The sequence below is a fragment of the Seriola lalandi genome, unplaced genomic scaffold (genome assembly GCF_002814215.2).
Source record: "Seriola lalandi dorsalis isolate HSWRI2012SDOR001 ecotype SW California unplaced genomic scaffold, Sedor1 jcf7180002054797, whole genome shotgun sequence".
Taxonomy (NCBI): domain Eukaryota; kingdom Metazoa; phylum Chordata; class Actinopteri; order Carangiformes; family Carangidae; genus Seriola; species Seriola lalandi.
Window position 1 is genome coordinate 424,592 of NW_019525350.1, and position 20,920 is coordinate 445,511.

Genomic DNA, 20,920 nt, shown 5'->3' on the forward strand with positions numbered 1-20,920 from the left:
GCAGCTGCCTTTCAAGATAGTTACGCACAACAGATGCACACGTGGATGAAAACACGCAGCATGGAAAACACGACATATTTGTGGTTTCTAATCAGCAAAGGGAAGACCACATATTTAGCTCAGGATTTTTAGGGTTCTGAAGGGATTACAGAAGGATCGCAAAGTGAAACTTTCAAAGAATGATGATCCCACAGACTTGGAGTCTGCAGAAAGAAAGAAAGAAAGAAAGAGAGAGAGAAAGAAAGAAAGAGAAAACACTGAAGACAGCGCTGGAGATAGAGAGCAAAGGTCATTCTCTCACCCACAACACTAAATCCACAAAGGCTTTTAATGGTGCGAACCAAACCCTAGAACTCACATGCCATGAAGGGGCAGTGCTGTCCGTCGCAAAGTTCACACAAAACTTTTTTTCCATAACAAAGTTGTGTGGCCAAGCAGAATAAACATCACCGATGATCACATCTCAACCTCTTTTGAAAAACTAGAATCTTACAACTGTGCGCTGATACACGCAGTTTATTAAAAACAACCACAACTTTTCCACACAAGATTAAGTGAAATGCAATACATAATAAAATAAATGTGTTACGCTGTAAAACCTTCGTGAAGCCTTAAACACTAATAAGCACAGCACCAGGAAAAATCAATTGAAATCTGCAAACAATTATTGTAAATATTTGGACATATATTCTCATTAGGCTACACAAACAGTGATCGTGACATATAAAGTTGGTGCATGATCAGTACGACGAATGAGAGAAGAATAAAGCTCCGACCGAGGAAACCTTTCATCACATTGTTTCCTAAAAAAAAAAATAAAATGACACAGCATAAACAGACTTAGAAACGCCAACTGTGGCGAGCCAGAGGAAATCCTTAAAACAATTTGGCACATCCAGTCCACTTATAAACAAAACACTCATTGTTTGTTGTTGTTGAGTTTTCCTGCAGATTAATGTAATCCGGTGTGCACATGTGCATGGGTGGGAGTAAACGCCTTGGGAGTGTGTTTGTGTGTGTGGGCTTTCCAAATGTGGACGTAGACTTGTAACATAACGTTGTTGGGAAGCTGCCAGAGGAACAGTGAATGAGGAGCCCGGAGGTGCTACATACTTCGCTGCAGGCTCTCTGCCTACACACCGGGCTGTATCTGACTGAAACAGGCATGCCGTCCTCTTGTCTCCTGATCCAGCTGCTCTTTGAGAGTCAGCACCTTTTGTAAACAAAAAAAAAAGAAAAAAGAAAAAGGGGCAGTTAGGTAGAGAAACACAAAAACATCGACATAAACCCGTGACACGAGAAGAAAAAGAAGAAGAAGACAACCTCCCCAACAGATTGTCGACACTTAGAAGTAGAAATACCTGTTCCTCCAGGCATTTGACCCTCTGGCGATGAGCTTTCTCCCTGGTCTCCAAGGCCCGCTCTACTTGGAGCTGACTGCCTCTCAGACGATCCGTCTCCAAATCCAGCTCCTGGTGATGGCGGGCTGTGACCTCCAGGAGGCGCTGTGCATGAGCGTGCTCCAGCTGAGAGATTTGGGCCTGAGGACAGTTGAAAATAGAGTTTGAGAAAGTTTTTTTTATTTTTTTTATTGCAGCTATAATCAGTGATTGAACAGATGGAGGGCACAGAGGTTCTCTGAGCCTGGGGTTACCAGGGTCATGACCCTGACCCCGCAGGTTCGAACCGGGGCAAGTTGGCCAACTGGAAACCACGTGTCAGTGGAAGGCAGGTTTTTTGGATAGGTGTAAACTTAACGTAGATTGTAACAGTAGCAGTTTCCCTTTGAGGGATATCTGGCTTTTTATGCAGCTACTGACAAGAATCTTCAATGGAGTCAGATTCACACAAACACATTTTAATATTCTTAAAATATACGTGAGCTCCAGTAAGAGTTTTGTTTGTTGCTTAGTCAGATGATGAAATTGAAAGACATGTAAATGTAAAAATATGTAAATACTAGATAAAAAATATGCCTTTATGGAAATGTCACCTGTCAATCATGGGATGTCTAATGTGACGGTGCAGTAACTCTCAGTTTCCTATCTGCTAAATGTCAAAAATATGTCGTAGTTTGACACCGACGCTCTCAGGATATTGCTTGACTGGCATCGTTTTGGCAAAGAGTTCTGTATTAGTTATCAATATTTAAGTATTTCATTAGTGATAGCAAGCACAAATTGTTCATATACCGTGCATGTTACATCTGCCATGATCCCACGACCTCTCACCTGCAGAGTCTGCACCTCCTCCAGCTTTTCATCCAGCTCCTGCTCCAGGCTGCGGATCGTCTGCCCCAGCCGCTCATTCTCTCCGGCTGCTGACGCCGCCTCCTCCTCCCTCCTCAGCCTCTCCATCTCCACCTGAGAACAGCACAAGGGGGGGGTGACATAACTTCACCACAATTGCTCTGCACTCGTGTGCTTCCCTGTAATGCGTGTAGCAGAAGGCGAGCGCAGACTCTCCTCAGTTCTCACAGTCCGCCTACATGTTTCCATCACTTTAGGATCACTTTGTACAATGAGCGTCAAAGATGTATGTGAAGAAAATTGAAGAAAATAATATTACTAAACTACAGCATAATAAAACAATAAAGTATTCAAATAATCTCCCCTGGATTCATGTAACTGCCCATTTCTGTGTCTTTATGCTTCGGCAGCTGCATGTGTTCACTGGGTCCAGAATGTGGCAGCAAGGCTTCTGACCAACACTAAACGCATTACTTCAGTCCTGGCCTCTTTACGCACAACGGCTTCCAGCCGTTGTAGAATTGACTTTAAGATGACTTTAATTGCATTTAAAGCCATTTGTGGTTTGGCTCCCTCGTATATTTCAGATCTTTTACCTCATATTCAGCAGCAGGACTCTGACTGACTGACCAAAAGTCTAATGTATGTCTAATGTATTGGGGTCCACATTAAAAAAAGGGGGGGATAATGCCTTTACGAAACAGCTTTTGACCCTGTGGCTGAGTCCGTGCTTCATTTGAAACTTTTGCTTGAAGATATTGGAAAATCTCAGGTGGGTCAAATGATAGCAACTATAATGTTGCATTGTGGGGACTGTAGGATCCACAGTTTTTTGGGGCTTGATCTATTTTTTAGGGACAAGAAGTGTCGGAATATCTTGAGCTCCAAGTCCTCCAACTTTATGGAGGTGTGATACTAAATTGCTGCAGTTATCTTTCGATGAATATCTTGTAAAGTGCACACATGCACAGAAAAAGTTTATTTTTTAAGATAAGTCAGTGTCACTAATACCTAAGAACATTAATATTCCAATATGACTGACTGCAAGGAGATCATTTTGAGCCATTCAGAGAGGAGAGCTCACCTTCTCCAGTGTCCTTCTGAGTGCTGACTTGTCTTTACCGAGGCGTGTCAGCACTCTCTCCATCTCTGCTCTCTCACTTTGGAGTTTCTGCAGGCAGCTCTGGAGCTCTGTGACCTTGTCCTGGAGTTCCTCCTTCTCTCTCTGCAGCTGCTGGGAGCTGCCCTGGGCCTGCACTTCAGCCTTCTGCCGCTGTTTCAGGCTCTGGGACATTGGTTGATCATCCATACATCAAAATAGTGAGCCTCAGTTTTTACACCTTCACTTACACCTTTACCTTGATGACACTCACCTCCCCCAGCGTCCTGTTGTGTTTCTCCAGCTCAGAATATTTTAGCTCCGAGTCCTCCCGGGCTCTTTCAAGGTTTTGAATCCGCTCTGTTAGTGCGTGGTTCAGCCGTTTACTCTCTGAGAGGGTGTCTCGTGTTTTATCCAGACGTTCCTATGGGCACACACATGTTGAAATACACGACACAGTGAGCCACACAGTTTCATCAAAACATCATTTTTGCACTTACGCTGACCTTCCACTTCTCACCTTCCGCTCTATTCTCCCTTTTACAGTTCTTGACATACTGTTGAAAGCTGCAGGAAAGACTCTGGATTTTCCTCTCGCTTTTTACTGCAGCGAGCCAACAGCTTTTGAGCAAATCAGGAGATTTACAATAAGCATGTCATGTTTTTGTTTGTTCAGTATCTTTAAAGTCCAGTTCCAAACTAAGACCGGAAAGCTCTCCTGAGAAGCTCTTGGAAGAATTAATGAGCTTGCCTGAGCATTTTATTGCTCGGTCTTTGAGGTCCTTCAGGAAAACCACAGCAGCAAATGTAAATAAAAATGCTCAGTCTGGAGCTGAGAAGGTTACATAGCCCCACTGTAAATCAAAGCATGGCAATGGAAGCACGGCTATTCGTCTTATTTTGAAGTTTCATCAAACATTTTTTATTTTATTTTTTTCAAATATCCACAATCACATTGAGAGAGGAGAAAGGCTTAAAAATGTAAAATACACAGTGCAGATGATTTATTTTATGTAACAGAAATGGAGAAATGTCTGTCCTCAAATGGATGTCTGCCCAAAAACCTGTTCCTGTATGTTCCACTTACAGCATTTTACTTTGTTCAGCAGTGAGTGTAATCAGGTGATGGATGTACCTGCAGCAGCCGTCGGTCCTGCTCGCTGGCAGTCAGAGCCCTCTGCAGCTGTGTTATCTGCTCCTGCAGGGCTCCACTGCTGGTCCTGTTGTCACTGAGAGAGTTTGACAGTTTGTGGATCTGCTCTCTCAGCTGACTCTCGTGCTGCTCAGCTCGAGCCAGAGATGCGGTCAGCCTCTCCTCACCGACCGTCAGAGCTGCGCACCGGTCCTCGCTCTCACCCAGCTTCCTCCTCACGTCTGTCAGTCTCTCCTGCAGCGCCCCCACCTCTGCATCCAGCTCAGCCGCCCTGAGCTGGGCCCGCTGTAGCTCGCCCTCAAGGGTGCGCTGAGACAGCTCCAGGCGGTTAACTCTATTCTCTGCGGCCTCCAGAGACTCCTTCAGCTTCCGTTGCTCTGCATTCGCACGAGATTCTAAGCCCCGCAAGAGCTCCAACTTGTCCTGTAGAGGAATTGATTGGGATTTTATCAGTTTCCATTTCAAGATGGCGTTTGCTATTTTAGTCAAGACTTATTTTTACATACTTGCAGTGCCCTGGACTCAACCTCGGCAGCTTGCAGACAACTCCTGAGTTGAGTTACCTCCTCCTCAAAACTTCTCTTCTCCCGCTCCGTGCGACATGCTACTTCCTCCTGCAAGGACAGGGATGTATGCGCCTTGTGCAACTTTTCTGCCATCTCTCTTTTTCCTGTAAAAACATGTTCAATATGCAATGTGTCCTGACAGAGTTAATAAGTGATATTTACTGTTTCCCTACAGGATCCACTGGTTTTCTTACCCTGCTCTGATTGCTTCAAGGACTTCTGCAGTTGTAGCAGCTGAGTGGACGACTCATCCTGGCTGCCTTTGAGCTCTGTCACCTGCTGACCTAGACTGACCACCTGAGCCTTGGCTTCATCCTGAAGAATACATGTTTATGAAATTAATAAAGTGCCAAACAGTCTGCTAAAACATAAACACTAAACATTTAACAAGCGAATTTTCAGACTGTTGAACTGACTGAGCTGGTTTTCCCTGAAAAGCAAAACTTTATGTCAACAATCCCATTCACTCAGAGTGTGTGGTTTGAGTCTATATTCACTTATACAGTTATTAAGTTCAAATGTACCCTGTCTCTTTGTGCTTCTCTGAGTTCATGCTGGAATTCCTGCAGGGCTGTTTGCACCGTGTCTATGTCCAGCTCCACATCTTCACCACGAGACAACACCAATGCTTCTGTCACATTCTCTCCCCCTAAAAGAAAAAGAGAGACCACACTCATTAATGCATTTGCTTACAGTAAAAAAAAAAAAATGGCTTCACGACACCTTATTTCAAAAATGTATAAGCATACCTCTGACTTGCAGATGGGTTCTCCAAGGAGAGGGAGATTGTCTACGTGACGCAGGTTTGCTTGAAAGCCTCGCACGGCCGATGCCAACAGTGCGACGCAGAGCTGAATACAACCCCGCCAGCTTCAGCTCCAGGTCTTTGCGTTTGGCGTCACCCGAGCCCAGCTGCTCCTCCAGGTCCCGAACCTTACTTTCAGCGAGGCCCACCTGAACGGAGAGTTCCTTAACCTGGACCTTGGCGTCCTCTAGTGCTTCCTCCAGCTGGGCAGAGCTTTCTCTGTGCCACTGGTCACTCTGCTGATGATAACCCTCTCTTTCCTGCAGCAGCTCCCGGCTCTGCTGCTCCACTGTCTCAATTTCCACCAAACAACGCTGCAGACCTGCGACCTGCACAAGCACAAGCACGCAGAGCTGTCACAAGGCAAACCTGATTTTCTCTACAAGTCATGTCTACATTTATCAGAAACTGTGGATTATACCATAAATATGATGTCGTAACAGAGGTGCTTTGAGAAGGTTTATAATCTTTTACAAATTGATGACACAAATGGACACAGTTGTCAGATCAAACCTTGAATTTTTTTCTACATTAAACCTTTTAATTTCTTTTGTAGTTTTTTTATAAATGTAAAAATATAATTCACTTGCTTTAATTCTTTTGTGTGTGGTTTCCATCAAGTCAAAATGATGTTACGGTTGCACGAATATGGACGGGTGGCTGAACATACTGTAGTTCTAACTACATGACTGATTAACAGCTCTGTAATGTAAGAAACATACCATGAGTGTTATCTTATGTCCGACACATAACAGCGTAAATAATAAGGAAAGTGGTTTCTGTAATGAGTCAATGTGCTTTGAGATGATAAGCTCGTCGAGTTCACTGAAATATTTTCTAAACTGTATCACAAGGAAGAGATAAGGAGATAAGTTTAGAGATACAATAATTATGACTGAGGCATAAAATTAAAACAACAATATACATCGGAATTTTGATCGTCTTTATCTCTTTACGGCGGAGCTTCTCAGCCTCAGGGCTCGGCGCTTGATATGTAGACAAGGTCACAGGACACGTCAAAGTCTGGTGCATTGAGATTTGTTGGATTTAGTTTAAAAATGGAGGCATTAAACGGGCTTCAAATATATCATAATAATGTGCATTTAGAGCTGCTCTCTCTGTGCTCTCGGAGACAGAAAAGGAAAATATTCCATTCATTCACTTGACAACTCAAAGACACTCTAACTGACTGGGGTCATGAGAATTTGGGGACCCCTAAAAATTGGGGTTACGGACAGAAGAGGTTAAAAACCCTTCTTTATACAATACCAAACATTTTGCTGCACTGTTTATCAAAAGACACATTTTTACTGTTTTCATGTCTGAATGTTCTGAGAATTAAACAAAGTTAGTGAGTTTCTTTAATTTACTGTTGTTCACTTATATTCACAAAACATTTCAAAGTAAAATGTAGATTTCCCATCACTGTTACAGGAGAATATAATAATTATGTTCATGTGCTCTGTCTCTGCATGAGTATGGCAGGTATTCTTCATGCATGTATGCAAAGGTAGAGTAGTTGCTCTGGCATGTTGTTCACAGACTAATTGCCGGTAGCCTTCTACCTCATTGAGCGCTGCGTCTCTGCCAGCCTCACACTCCAGCACTCTCTGTTTGAGGGTAAAAGCCTCGCGACGCGCCTCCTCCTCCTTCTGTTCCTCCTGACATACCCGAGCCTGCAGCTCTCGCAGCTCCTGTTTCTGCCGGCCGTTCTCGCCTTCCAGGATCTTTACCTGCTCGTGTTAACGGGGCACAAAACTGTTTTTAAAGTAATCCTTCATTTTAAATAAAATCAGATGGAAAGCAGTGACCTCAATAATCCTTCACCTGTCTGCGCAGCTCCTGCAGCTCTCTGCGCGCCTGCAGGCGAGACTTCTCCAGCTCTCTCATACTGCTCCGTAAAGCGGTTGCCTCTTGGTCAACGGCGCTCCTACGTTCCTCTAAGACGGCCACTTTCTGCTCCCTCTCCTCCACAGCTCGTCTCAAGCTAGTCAAGAAATGTTTACGATTAACGAGAAAGAAAATATTCACGGGAAATCTGCAGTTCTGTGGGACAGCAATTCACCTGCTGTTGTCACTCTCCGCTCTCTTGATGAAAGCTCTCAGCTCCTGGTTAGAGGCTTGGATTGCCTCTTTCTCTCTGGTCTCATCGCCCAAGAGCCTCCTCAGGTCCAGGGCTTCTTTTCGTTGCTTGTCCCGCTCCTGTGCACACTCCTGAAGCTCTCTGTGAGCCTCGATCAGCTCCTTTCGACCTTTAACAAGTCCATCTTCAGCTTGCTGCAGCTGCCAGCGAAGGCCTTCTAACTTCATGTGTAGATTAGGGAGAATGAAAGGCATTATTATAATAATGATAATTATTATTATTATTACCTTATTGATGAGAATAACAGATAACGCCCATATAGAAATACTATAGTTTCTTTCTTGTTGTTCCTGGTTTCTTGATTGGTTGTCAACTTAATCCTGAATTTATTTGATGAAACAGTTTTTAGGGACTTACTGCTTTTAAAAACCTCTCTGTTTTCAATATAAATCCAATAAAAACATCCAACGCAAACAAAACTTCTATCAAGCTGTTACGTACAATACATCAAAAAGCTCAAACACATGTGTATAATAATCAGGACTGAATAGGAAAAATCCTTTGCAGCATACTGCAAAACTGATTTTGGATCAGATACTGCATTAGAGCTTCTTTTGTTTGAAAGCTAATCCTCAGCATCTCCTATTCTAAGTGCTATATGCACAGTCTCAAGATACTATATGACCTATATTCTGCTTTACGGCAACATGTGTGCAGCGAGAGAAACAGGGAGGACAGAGCTTATCTGGGCATGGATAAGAGCCAGTTGGGCCCGTAGCCAGGTGCTGTCTCTTCCCATCTCCTCACTGTGGCTCACAGTGTAAAGAATCTACAGAGAGCGAACATGATAAACAGCACCCCCACCCCCCCCGAGGTGGGGAGGAAAGAGGCGGAGACGGGGTGGAGGAGGGAGGATGAGGACTAGGATGAGGAGAAAGGAGGAGTGTTATGTTCAGAGGCCACACAGGATGGTTCTTTCTCATAAACTCCAATGTGAGAAAAAACAAGCCAGTGCTGATCCGGCCAATTATACTTTATTTTATCAGATTTTTTTGGGTGGGGAGCGAGGGAGAAGGGCCGAGAATATGAGGGCAGCAGTGTTGTGTTATATGGATGGGAGAGGGGGACCTGCAGTCCCAGTGGAGCCAGCCTCTCGCTGCTGCAAGGGAGAAAATAAACACTCCCCCACTGGCTTATTTACACAAGGGGTTAACTCAAACTTTGATTTCATATTATGGTACCAGGGACCGTATCCTCCCCCTCTGCTTCTCCCTTTCTTCCCCTTGATTTCTTCCCTCTTTCTTGCTCTCTCTAACTCTGTCACACACTCGCACTCTTGCTCTGTCACTATCTGACATGAGAATCCTAAGATAGGATTAGTGAAAATAATCAGAGTAGGAAATGAGCAGGGGGGTGGCAGCCAAATATGACAGTGTCGCTGAAGCCTGGCTTGATATACGGTACTAGGGAGGGCTGTCCAAAAACCTAAAAACTCTTCTGCTCTGGCTCCGCACAGCCTCATCCACTATACTTTGACAAGACTAAGGAGACAGAGTGAAGACAGGATGATCCTCATTTTTTTTTTTTTTTTGCTTTTTTTTTATTGAAACCAAAAACTTCCACACAGATAAACAATCCACTTTTCCTGGAAAACCAGGCTTTTAAATCAAGGCATGGTGAGGCCCTTACAACTCCGCAGTTACATCTTAATGAGGTGACTGTGAGCTTGTTAATTCACTAAAACGCCTGGCGACCCTGTGCCTGGAATCCCGACCTCAGGCAACCCCAAGAGTTGAGATTTATGGCTCTCATTTGGCTCAGAGAGGTATGTCACTGGGCCAAAGTTATAGCCTAATTGCACTTTTATGTTTATATTAAGGTCAGCTGAACTAAATCTTTCTCGAGTGGACTTGACAAGAAAAAGACAGAGAAAGCGAGAGTTGAGCAAGAGTCTCAAGAGTGGATGCCACCTCTCCTTGTAGGATTCGGCCCTGCAGACTGCACCTGATGGTCCCCTGATGCTAATAAAGCTCTGTGGCACCGGCAAGAGCAACAGAGGCCTCAGGTAATCCAAACAAGCCTGTACTTTCCTATCCATGTCAGTGATCCTACTGTAAAAAAAGAAATCTGCTCATCTCATCTTGTGACATTCTTTATGATTCTCTGCCCAAATCGAGATCCTAACATTCACTAAAGATCGATCTCGCATAAGTCGTTTAAACTGGTGCCACTGAACAGACACGCACAATGACAAGCATGTTGAATGATCTCACCTCCTGCTGTGCATGTTCTCTCTGTTGGTTCAGCTCTCTGACCTGCTCACTTAGACTCGTCTTACTGTTCTCGTTGGAGTTCAAAGACTCTTCAAACTGAGTCCGTAAGTCTCGCAGCTCAGACTGAAGGAGAGCCATCGCGTTCTGCAAACACAACAGATGCACACAAATCAACTGGCTGGAGTTATATATAAGACAAAGGACCGGAGCAAATATTACCCTGTCATGTTTTACCTTATCCTGCTCCTGTTTGCTAAGTGCCTCCCTCTGCATGCGCTCCAGCTCCATGTCTGCTGTGACCAAGTCCTGCTGCAGGGCTGTCAGCTTCTCCATGAGGGCAGCCTTCTCTGCCTCCTTCTGGGACAAAGCCTGGGTACAACAGACGACAAGCTCAGGGTCATTTAGCTCACAAGAAGAGGTTTAGTTTAGCCATGGGGACTTGGACATACAGTACAGAAGCTATCATGCTTCTAACTTCCACTGAGGGACAAGGAATGGACTTCGTGTCTTGGATAAGGATACTGGCAAGACATATGGCTTTTGATGGGAAACTATGATGACAGAACTTCACATGATGGGGTTAAACACAGTTCACCATTTGAAGGATCATAAACAATCTAAAAAACCATGAAAAACCTATGACGATCACCACACACCTGCTGCTTTTCACTCTCAGCCTGCAGGAGGCTTCGGTTGAAGTCCTGCTGCAGCCTGGCCTGCTCCTCTTGCACCTGCTGCAGCTCCTGCTGGCTGTGCACACGCAGCTCCTCACATTGTCTACGCAGCTGCTCCTCAGCCTGCTCCCGCTGAACTGTCAGCTCCGCACACTGCTGCTCCTAACAACCACCAAACACAGGCGCACACACACACACACACACAAACCTGATTAATTAATGTAAAACTAAAGTATCATAAACGATTTCGTCAGAGCCAACCTACCGCTGTAAGTCGTGCTGTACCTTTTGTCTGCGTTCAGCTTCGAGCTGCTCTCTGTGAATTTGCTCTCTGTTGTTCAGGGTCAGCAGGGCATTCCTCTCCACCTGCGCCAGCTTTTCCTCCAGATTACCACGCTCTTGTACAGCTTGTGCAAACTGGTGTTGAGCATCTACACGCATGCGAGCAGCATCACCTGGACAGTAAAACGAACCCATTCCCCGATTCAAAACCTCACTGTTCGATGGAGACACTTATTACACATGGAGGATGATCCAGGATCAGCAACGTTTTATTTGGAGTTTTATTTGGAGTTTTATTTATAGAGGATACTCATCCATGTCTTCATGTGGAATATGCTAGCCTAACAACACTTATCTGATCCATGTGTTTGTGTGGAGTGGTGGGACCCTGGTCAGCTGAGAAAACAGCTCCAGTGATCCTGCAGCCCAGCTGTTGCAGAGCTCACAGCTGAAATATGGATCTCTAGTGGGCTGTTGGAAAGGCTTCATGGCCAGGGGGCTTGGCATGGAGGACAGTGGGGTCTCTGAGGAAAGGGACTACTCACGCGTCAAGGCCTCGTTAGCCAGGAGCAAGCTGCGCCTCTCCCCCTCCGTCCTGGTGTATTCAGTCTCCAGAGACGCGGCGAGCTCCTGGCTCTCAAACAGTGCCGTCTCCAGGGACTCCTTCTCCGCTCTGGAACACAGCGGTGAAAAAAAGACCTTTGAACCACTAGGTGTAGAAGGTCATAAAATCCAATGATCCATCATGAGCATAGTTTCCAAATAAAACCATGTTACTTTAAAGACTCCTGTTACATGAGACTGGCTGTGCTTTAGAAGGTAAAATTTGCTTAAAAAGTCAAAGTGACCTTAAATACACATTGAAAGTTGGTGTGACTTAAACAAACACACACTGGCTTGTTTATGACGCTTTCGAGGACACTGGACTGACTTACATTCATTCCATACACTCTTAACCTAACCCTAACCATAACTGATGCATGCCTGAACCCAACCCTGACCAGTGAAGTCAGAAACTATTTTACTGTAGCGTGGGCTGATTGCAACTGCAGAAAACAAACTGGGGAAACTGGTTTTAAATATGAAATTGGGTCCCGGAGATTTGAGAGGTCAGACCGCACAAACAAATACACACACACACACACACGTACACAAACACACTCAGACCTAAGTGCAACCAGCTCCTGCGTGAGACCACAGGCCTTTCGGTCAGCGGAGTTTAACTTGACATCCAGAGCCGCCTTGTCCTTGGCCAGCTCCTCCCTGTCACGGGCAGCTCTCTTTAGGGCTGTGGTCTGCGTCTCCAGCTCCTTCCTGCACGCACACAGCTCCTCTGACACAGTCTGCATCTGCTTGTTGACCTGGAGACCGACACACGTAAATAAATAAAATGCCATCGAGCAATTAATTTATTCTTTTTCCTCCGAGCAACCAGCGATAAGCACTAAATAGTGCACCGTTGTGTGAATTAAAATATAGCATACACACTTACACAACAGAACTATGAGAAATGAATCTTTGATGAGTGGGAGTGGGAGCAGCCTAAAGGAACTACATTGTGCTTGGGAATATGTATGTGTGTTGGATCGAGAATGAACCGCCCAACCTCTATATTTCATGCCGCCACATTTGGTGCACTAATATTGAACTCTCTATACTTCTCCTTTTGCTGTTATGAAGCATAAATTAAACAAACTTTACGTGATTCATGACGGTGTATACGAACTGCAGGACCATAACAAATGCATGGCCTGAAGCAAAACAAAAATGATTTGTGGGGTTATGATTGCTTTTCCAATTACCACTTAAATAATTATGACACACCACAGGACCTATATCTAGCAACATGAATAATGATTTGGGCAAATGTGCAGTTTGTGTGGAACTTCTATTCAACATTTATTAAACTCCCAGAACAGATTGATGTCTGAAGGGTCCGAGGTCAGGCTTCTCATGGGATTCCTCTTTCTATAAATTCACTGAATTCAACAGGCAGGTTACTATGAAAATCACACTTAAATGAAAACATGATAGATTTGCACGTCATTTAAATTACTGTATGTCAATGACCTCAGTAATTCAATCTTGAAAACAGCTAAAAAAAAAGCTCATAGTAAAACAGGTTTCAATGTCATTTAAAGGAATATTTTTTGATATTTTGGGAAATATGTTTATTTGCTTTCATTTCCAAGAGATAAATGAGAAAATGAATACTACTTTTGTGTCTGTAAAATGATGCTAAATATGGAGCTAGAGCCTCATAGTTAGCTTAGCATAAAGACTGGGACGCCTGGCTCTATCCAAAGGTAAGTCAGCTTATCATCTATTAGCAACACAGGGAATTAGCATATATCCCAAGATGTCTATTCTTTCATGAGTTAGTCTTCTGGTTTGAATCAAACAGTGATGAAGCTCTGTTCTGAAACTGGAAAGATATACTCAAAGTGGCCTGGCATTTTCCCTGATATACTGCGTCTTTGAAGCCCGTCAGTGACACACCATCACACAGTGGTTGAGTCTATAACGGGCCTCTGCAACCTCTAAAGTTTCACTGCAACAGAATGTTTGAAAAGCAACAATCAGAGTAATTTGATTTTGGACAAACTAAAATGAACTCATACCAACTAAATATTAGCACATGTGTCTTTCAGACATCATGCGCTTAGGTAAATATCAAAGTGGATGAATTACACCAATGTTATGGAAGTGAGCAGCGCCCCAATAAGGGGATGACACATGAGCTTAGTGCAATGGAGGCCACTCCAGGGCTTGTTCTATACACGGCTGATTTATTTTTACAGATAAGCTATCTAAAAATGTTTGGATGGAATTTGTCAAATTGTTTAGGTTTGTTATATTCTCGCTGCGCTCAACACGAATGTCCCGGTTTCACATTCAGAACAGGAAATAAAACAGGAGAGGATTCTTTTCATTCTTCAGGGGATTTGAAACAAGGAGATCTGGATCTGCTGAGGGAAGAATGGAAATACTTTAGGTGTTAATTTATTGGCTCATTCACAAAACCCCACTGGATGGATTATATGCCTATCTATTTATCTTTTCCAGTTCACATTTGTTCATGAAGATCCCTTGCTTGTTATATCCCATGTTACTCATAAAACACAGAAAACTGCTCTCCATATCCCATTTGAAAGAAAAAAAAAAAACCCACGGCAGATGTGTCGATATCTCCAACACATTTTAATGTGACAACAAGCTCCGTGAAAACTGCTGAAAGCTATTAATAACGCTGACTCTCCCAGGTGGTGGGAGCTGGGAGGATGGAGGCTGTAGTGTGTGAATGGCTGGGGGTGCCTGACCTGGGAGTGCTGCTCCAGGGCCTGAGTGTTCTCCTTCTGCAGCAGGCTCAGCTCTGCTTCGAGCTTCTGGCAGAGAATCTGCAAGTGACTGTGGGAGCTCTCCAGGGCTTGTTTCTCAGCGAGCAGATTCATCATCTCCTGCTGCACCCGTGCCGTCTCCTCCCTGGCTGCTGCCCGCTCCGCTTCAGCTTCCCGTCTACGCTCACCAAGCTCTGCCTTCTCACCTTCTGTCTGGAATGGGAAACAAAACGTTCAGCTAACGTACCGTTCAACTTTTGCCTAAAATCAATGCTCGCCTACCGACCTGTAGCAGAACACGGTTGAGTTCCACCTTGTCTTTGGCTAAGCCTTCACTGAGGGCAGCCATTTTGGCCAGAGAATCTTTCAGGGCAGCCTCTTGATTCTGCAGTTTGGTGAGGATTAACTCCTGTGCCGCACTCTGGGACTCCATCTGTGGAGTGCATCATAAATATTAGAAGGATTTCAAACTACCCTCAGGGAGAATAATCCAGATCAGGCACACCAGACATGGTGCCCGACATAGCAGTCAAGTCTACCTTGCTGAGAGCCAGAGCGAGGCTGGCCTTATCATCCTCCAACACTTCCTTCTGCAGTGTGATGTGACTCAGATTCTCCTTCACTGTCACAAGCTCCCGTCGCAGGTAAGAGTGCTTCCCTTCGAGCTCCTCCAGACTCCTGTCACTGAAACACAAAATGAATCAAATACATGATCCTCTCACTCTGTTTCTCTGTCTCACACACACACACACATTATTTGTATGAACAAAATCCCTTAAGAGTAATCCATCTCCACTTTGAAAGATGTAGAAATTCTGGTGCCAAAGGCCACAACACTGAGGGAGTAATTTTTTTGTTATATAGCATGCCCTGCTCCAATTCTCAGCTAATCAAATTTTTTAAGCAAAAGAACCCCCCCTAAAGAGAAGAAAAGTTTCCCTCTTGCATGAGTGCAGTAATGCAATGTAAATCATTTACATTTTCATCCAAATGTCATCTGGAGAATGACATGTGTTACTGATCTGAACTCTAAACAAACCGGAGCTTGAAAACAATCGCGAGTGACGGGATGTGCATTGTGCAACGGTCATTCTTTCGTGCTCGTGCTGTACCCTCTCTGGGCCTCTGTGCGCTGGCGTGCCAGCTGCATCTCCAGATCCTCCCTCTGCTGCCTTAAGAAGTCCTGCTGTCTCTGGAGCTCCAGCGACGAGCCCCGCAGTACCTCCAGCTCGGCGCGCTGGGAGTCCGCCTCCTGCTGCAGCCCTGACAGCAGCTTCTCCAGGCTGGCCTTCTCACTGAGAGGCATGGAGGTAGAGAGGCAGAGAGAGAGAGAGAGAGAGAGAGAGAGAGAGAGAGAGAGTATGTTGAGGGCAAGTGTTGCACAATGATCGTTAACATCAGCATTATCAACACACTTGATTTTTCTAAAACCAATATCAACATAACAAACATCTGTTCTACAATGTTATACAAGCATTGTTTTTGGAGAGGTTTCAGTACACTTAAATACGTTCTGATAATGATGATGCTTAATTAAACATAAAACCAAACTATAATATTTGCCATCATTAACGTAATCATTACAACACTTACATTTTTTTTTCCAAAAACAACACGTCGGCCTAATGGCAACTTCACAAATAACAAAACAAAGTCTAGAAAATTCGAAAGAGAATTACACAACTAAGCAAAAGTACAAAAGTCACTTTTTATCTACAGTTTTGAAGCTCTGACACAATTCAGGAAAAGGACAATAGCCACATAATCAGGATGTACCTGGAGATGAGCTCCAGTGAGCGGCAACATCTGTTGCCGTGTCTGAGGCTTTCCTCTAAGGCCTTTTTAGCCTCCTGATTTTCCCTCCCTGCTTCCTGGATCTTCTGCTCCAGCTCTCTCCTCTCGGTGTCCCTCTCCTGCAGGTGAATACGCAGCGTGTCCACTTGCTCCAGAGCGGCATCCAGACATGCGCGCAAATCCTGCGGTTTGTATGTGAGATAGGTCGATAGGTTACGACACCTGAATGATGTATCATTGCATCATTTTGAGAAAGCAAAGAGTGGGGGAAGACGTTTGTCGTACTTGTGTTTGTTTCTGGTGCTTGGAGAGAGCGCTCTGCACAGCCGTCAGAGTCGTGTTTCTCAGAGGAGACCGACCGCGGAGAGGTGAGGACACACTTTCAGAGCCGCTACTATCACCTTCTCCGCCAACCAACTAGACATTAGTTAGAGTAGGAAAAGAAGAGGAATTGATTTCTTGAATAATGACGAACTGCATATTTCATCTTAGTGCTTCGTTTTTTCGTTTCTGACCTGGTGAACATGACATACAATCTTTTGGAGGGCTTGGATCTCTGCGTGGAGGACCTCCATCTCCGCTTTATCCTCTGTTCTCCTCGTCTCCTGGGCAGGAAACCATTGAGGTCAGATAAGCAGCACACATAGAGCAAGCCTGACATTCCCCAGACTGCAGCCCTCTAGACAAGGAAGTCATGGAGTTTATCAAACCTAAAGTCCAGACTACAGCCAGTTTAGCCCCCTTAACCACCCGTCTATCTGCCACCTCCCACTTCTGATTCCTGGGGTCCCACCATCCTGTCCAGACTGATCTGCATGGTCTTGAGGCTGGCATCCTTCTCACTGTTCTGGCTCCGGAGGTGCTTCACCGTGTCGGACAGCTCCAGGATTCTAGTTACGCCAACATGTAAAGTGAATGTACAGGGATCAAAATCACACACACACACACACACACACACACAGACAACATGCGCTCCTCCTCTGAAAAACCATCAACACTATCATGTTCTCTGCATGGGAGATTAACAATGACTTGTGATAAGATCAAAGGCATCTTAGATCCAGAATACAAAGGCACTGACATTCAGGAGACACACGGGAGATGGGACAGAAAAACTTGAATCTTCTTTATCAGAGCAGCAGTCACTGGAAGTAGCTTTGATGTGCCGGATTTTAATCATCAAAGCCTCCAGTATGTGAAGTTTTGAGGTTTCATCTGGGGGGGGATTAAATTTGGCTTTTCATTCAGTCATAGGAAGAATTGATCAAATGGTTGCACTATACGTGACCTGGAGCTCAGAATTTTTTATTTAAGTTTGATTTATTTAAGCCTTTTTCTTTCCAACTGTTCGGTCCAGTCTAGAGGCTGCAGAAAAATATGGATGAAGGGTTTATTCTATGTTTCATATTAGATTCATAGTTATATGGCAACATTGGATTTACAAGATTTTGTGTATCAGTGGGACAAAGGTTCTTGATTTCTCAGGCGTTAGAAAGAATGAGACAGTTATTTATCTACAAATAGTTCCTGACTTGATTTTCAGCTAAGTGGAGGCAACGTGGGAACAGTTAGATACAATTTAGGTGAAAATGATCTTAACAGAACATTAAGTTGACGTTGGGTCTTAATGTGATGGGCAAAGTTACTGAAGATGTATTGAAATGTATTGACTTTTGTGAAATAAGTTGAGGCTTTTCCTTGTCGCTCATAGTCACTGAGACACAATATCTTCTGGTCTCTAGACCGATTACAGCTGAAGGCGTTCATAACAGCTGCCGTTCTCAGAAAAAAATGAAGCCAGCCTTATTACAGCCAGGCCCCCGATGGACGGACAGATGTGGAGATGGCTTCACCTGGTGTTGAGTTCAACTTTCTCTGCATCCCAGCGACCCTGAAGCTGCATCGCCTCTTTCAGCTTGTCCTTCAGCTGCCTCTCCAGCGCTGACATCTCCGCACCACTAGAGGTGCTCTCCTGCGTCACTCTGGCCTCTAAGTTCATGCAGGCCACATGCAGCTGCCGGCTGGCAGAGACACACTCCCCGCGCATATCAGACAGAGTCCTGTTGAAAAGATTCATGTGCATCACGGTTTACAGAATGAGTCATAACCTACGACAGCTCCGACAGAGAAAGGGAACATGACATGCTATTTGCAGTCTTACAGTTGTGAGCCATTAGCCTAATTAAAAAACAGTCTGTTTGTATTTGAAAAGGATGAACGTCTGTTGCGATTACGCTCTGGCATCAAGATTCACTTTGAAGTGTCGTCACTAAGTTGCACTACAGCCTTTGGCTTGATCACAGCTGTCTATGAGCCGAGCAATCAAATTATTACTATTAAAGCAAATTACTCTTCAGCGCTGCTCGCAGAGGTTCAACATGATGGAGGCCGTGTCTCATAGGGCTCAAGCTTTGTCCTGATGGATGATTTCAACAGCGAGCAGAGACACCTTAAGCCATCTGTCCCCCCAGTGAGGAATCAATGAGCAGGGGGACCGGCGACCCCGTTGACCTGTTCCACTTTGATCCTCGGCTGAGAGAAATGGACTGTGAGGTGGGGGTTCTTGTGGAATCCTGGTTTGCTGGAGGGATCCTGGCAGCGTGCCACACTCACCTGTCAGTGAAAGTCCTTAGCTGGGTGAAAGTGCTCCGCAGGGAGGAGGCCTGGCGCCACAGAGCTCTGACACGAGCCTGTTCACGACTCAACCGGGAGGCACATGTCTGCAGAGAGGAGCAGACGACAAGGGAACTGGAGACTCTAGGGTGGGTGGTAAAGGCTTGCTTACAGCAAATGATGGCACCTCTCATTTTTATTGTGATATCAAACAGATGAAATACTGGAACTCTAGGACTCTCACTGGCACACATACAAATAATTGGATTTCCCTGAATCAACAGATGTAGCCCATTTCCAGCACGAACACCAGATTGTTTGCACAAAATTTTCCTCCCCCTCAGCAGTTGGAATGTTTTCACAGGAAACAACAACTCAAAAATCACAGCAATGAAATGAACAGGGAATGAGAATGAATTGACGAAACTGGCTATGAATGGAATTCCTACCCCATGTAAACTCAACAGGAGTTTAATTGCACAATCTCTGTGCAGAAAAGGGATAAACTTGAGCTTCCCCTGTTGCTTTTTTGACACAAGCGTTTCATTTTTGTGGTTTCTCTCACCTCTTGCTCTCTCCGCAGACGAGTATCACACAGCTCAACATCTTTGCGGGCCTTCCACAAGCTCTCCGTTAGCCCCTGGTTGACGGTGCCTGCCTGCTCCAGTTGTTCCCGCAGCATGGAGTTTACTTGACTGAGGCTGGCACACCTGGAAATAACAAGCTGCTTATGACACTCAAAAGACCATTTGGCTCTTCTTCCCTGTCATGACGGCCTTTGCTATAAACCTACCACAGCACCCAAACGCTATCGTTCATATATATATATATCACTCTCTATCACTTGAGCCCTGCCAACCAACCTTTTTTAACGTCTGTGTCAATTAAGATTTAATTTCAACCAGATCATATACAAAAATGTTGACATCATTCTCACACTCAACATGCATGCTGCTACAGTAAAACACACCACATTGCTATATTTGCTTATCTGTCTGAGGCCGAGCCAAACCCGTGTTTGCATGTATGGTATGATATTGTGTTGAAAGGGACCTGAGACGTAGAGAAAGAGGGATTCAATAATCACAATAATAAGCAAAAACCTAGCTGTAGGTTTATCTCTACATTACATTTGCATTACAAAGTTCTGTGGTGGATATAGCTTGGTAAAGCTGCAGTGAGGGATGTTTTTAGGCAGTAAAAATGATCCAATCTTGGCAAAGTTTCTGCTGTGGGCATTTCAAATAAATATCCATAACTGCATGTATCACTGGGCATTAAAATCTGGCCTTAGATGCAGCGGTAGGCCCGTACTTAATGTGAACAATCGTTAAAATGCTTTGGAGAAGAGGGCCAACAAAGCCCCACTAATTTTCTCTGACAAATTGGATCCTGAGATTATCTTCCAAAGCCAGGTTCTGCCTTCCCCCCTGATGCAGGGGCAGGGAGAAAAACAGCAGGAAAGCTCAAGGAACTGCAGGGAATATCTCTGGCCGCACATTTCTGAGAAAATATTTCAGCTTGATTTCGGCTCTTCAACGAGAAACAGAAAAAGAACGAGGATTACCGCCTGGCGGTCGTTTGCCTCTGCCAGTGAAGTTGCAGTTAACATTCACGTCTGTTCAGACTCGTATAATACATGTAGTGTAAACTTTGAAAGGAATTTAATAAACGAATTCCAAACTTTTTATTATTATAAAATTATTTATGAATATAGAAGCTGCAAGTTCATTTATTAGCTAGGTAACCCGGCTACCTGCTCTGCACGGTGCCCATCCCTCACCTCCTGTGCTCCTCCTCCAGCTGAGCAGACTTATCCTGAACCGCCATGTTGTGATCCTGCTCTGTCTGCTGCTGACGCTGGGCTGAGTCCAGGTGTTGGGCCTGCAGCTGAACACACACACACACACACACACACACACACACACACACACACACACACACACACCACCACTACTGGCATCCTGATAACACTTCATTATATGGTAGCA

General features: G+C 44.6%; 1 protein-coding gene across 3 annotated transcripts in view; it reads right to left on the bottom strand.

Moving 5' to 3' along the window:
• Positions 1-500: 500 nt before the first annotated feature.
• crocc2 (ciliary rootlet coiled-coil, rootletin family member 2) overlaps positions 501-20,920 on the bottom strand; it is a 31,321-nt gene continuing 10,901 nt past the window's right edge. For 2 of the 3 annotated variants that reach the window (XM_023425982.2, XM_087179208.1), the window contains 31 exons: positions 20,713-20,819; positions 19,495-19,639; positions 18,930-19,036; positions 18,170-18,376; positions 17,110-17,206; positions 16,832-16,921; positions 16,602-16,733; positions 16,299-16,498; positions 15,635-15,817; positions 15,062-15,206; positions 14,809-14,955; positions 14,505-14,735; positions 12,352-12,545; positions 11,730-11,857; positions 11,188-11,357; positions 10,885-11,064; positions 10,463-10,597; positions 10,229-10,372; positions 7,938-8,176; positions 7,700-7,859; positions 7,438-7,605; positions 5,817-6,201; positions 5,592-5,716; positions 5,262-5,382; positions 5,008-5,171; positions 4,484-4,924; positions 3,623-3,772; positions 3,334-3,534; positions 2,232-2,363; positions 1,362-1,541; positions 501-1,213 (listed from right to left, as the gene is read on the bottom strand). In XM_023425982.2, coding sequence (XP_023281750.2) covers positions 1,133-1,213; positions 1,362-1,541; positions 2,232-2,363; positions 3,334-3,534; positions 3,623-3,772; positions 4,484-4,924; positions 5,008-5,171; positions 5,262-5,382; positions 5,592-5,716; positions 5,817-6,201; positions 7,438-7,605; positions 7,700-7,859; positions 7,938-8,176; positions 10,229-10,372; positions 10,463-10,597; positions 10,885-11,064; positions 11,188-11,357; positions 11,730-11,857; positions 12,352-12,545; positions 14,505-14,735; positions 14,809-14,955; positions 15,062-15,206; positions 15,635-15,817; positions 16,299-16,498; positions 16,602-16,733; positions 16,832-16,921; positions 17,110-17,206; positions 18,170-18,376; positions 18,930-19,036; positions 19,495-19,639; positions 20,713-20,819 — 5,289 coding nt within the window. In that variant the 3' untranslated portion in view covers positions 501-1,132. The remainder of the gene's footprint in view (positions 1,214-1,361; positions 1,542-2,231; positions 2,364-3,333; positions 3,535-3,622; positions 3,773-4,483; positions 4,925-5,007; positions 5,172-5,261; positions 5,383-5,591; positions 5,717-5,816; positions 6,202-7,437; positions 7,606-7,699; positions 7,860-7,937; positions 8,177-10,228; positions 10,373-10,462; positions 10,598-10,884; positions 11,065-11,187; positions 11,358-11,729; positions 11,858-12,351; positions 12,546-14,504; positions 14,736-14,808; positions 14,956-15,061; positions 15,207-15,634; positions 15,818-16,298; positions 16,499-16,601; positions 16,734-16,831; positions 16,922-17,109; positions 17,207-18,169; positions 18,377-18,929; positions 19,037-19,494; positions 19,640-20,712; positions 20,820-20,920) is intronic. The other variant, XM_087179209.1, reaches the window with a different exon arrangement.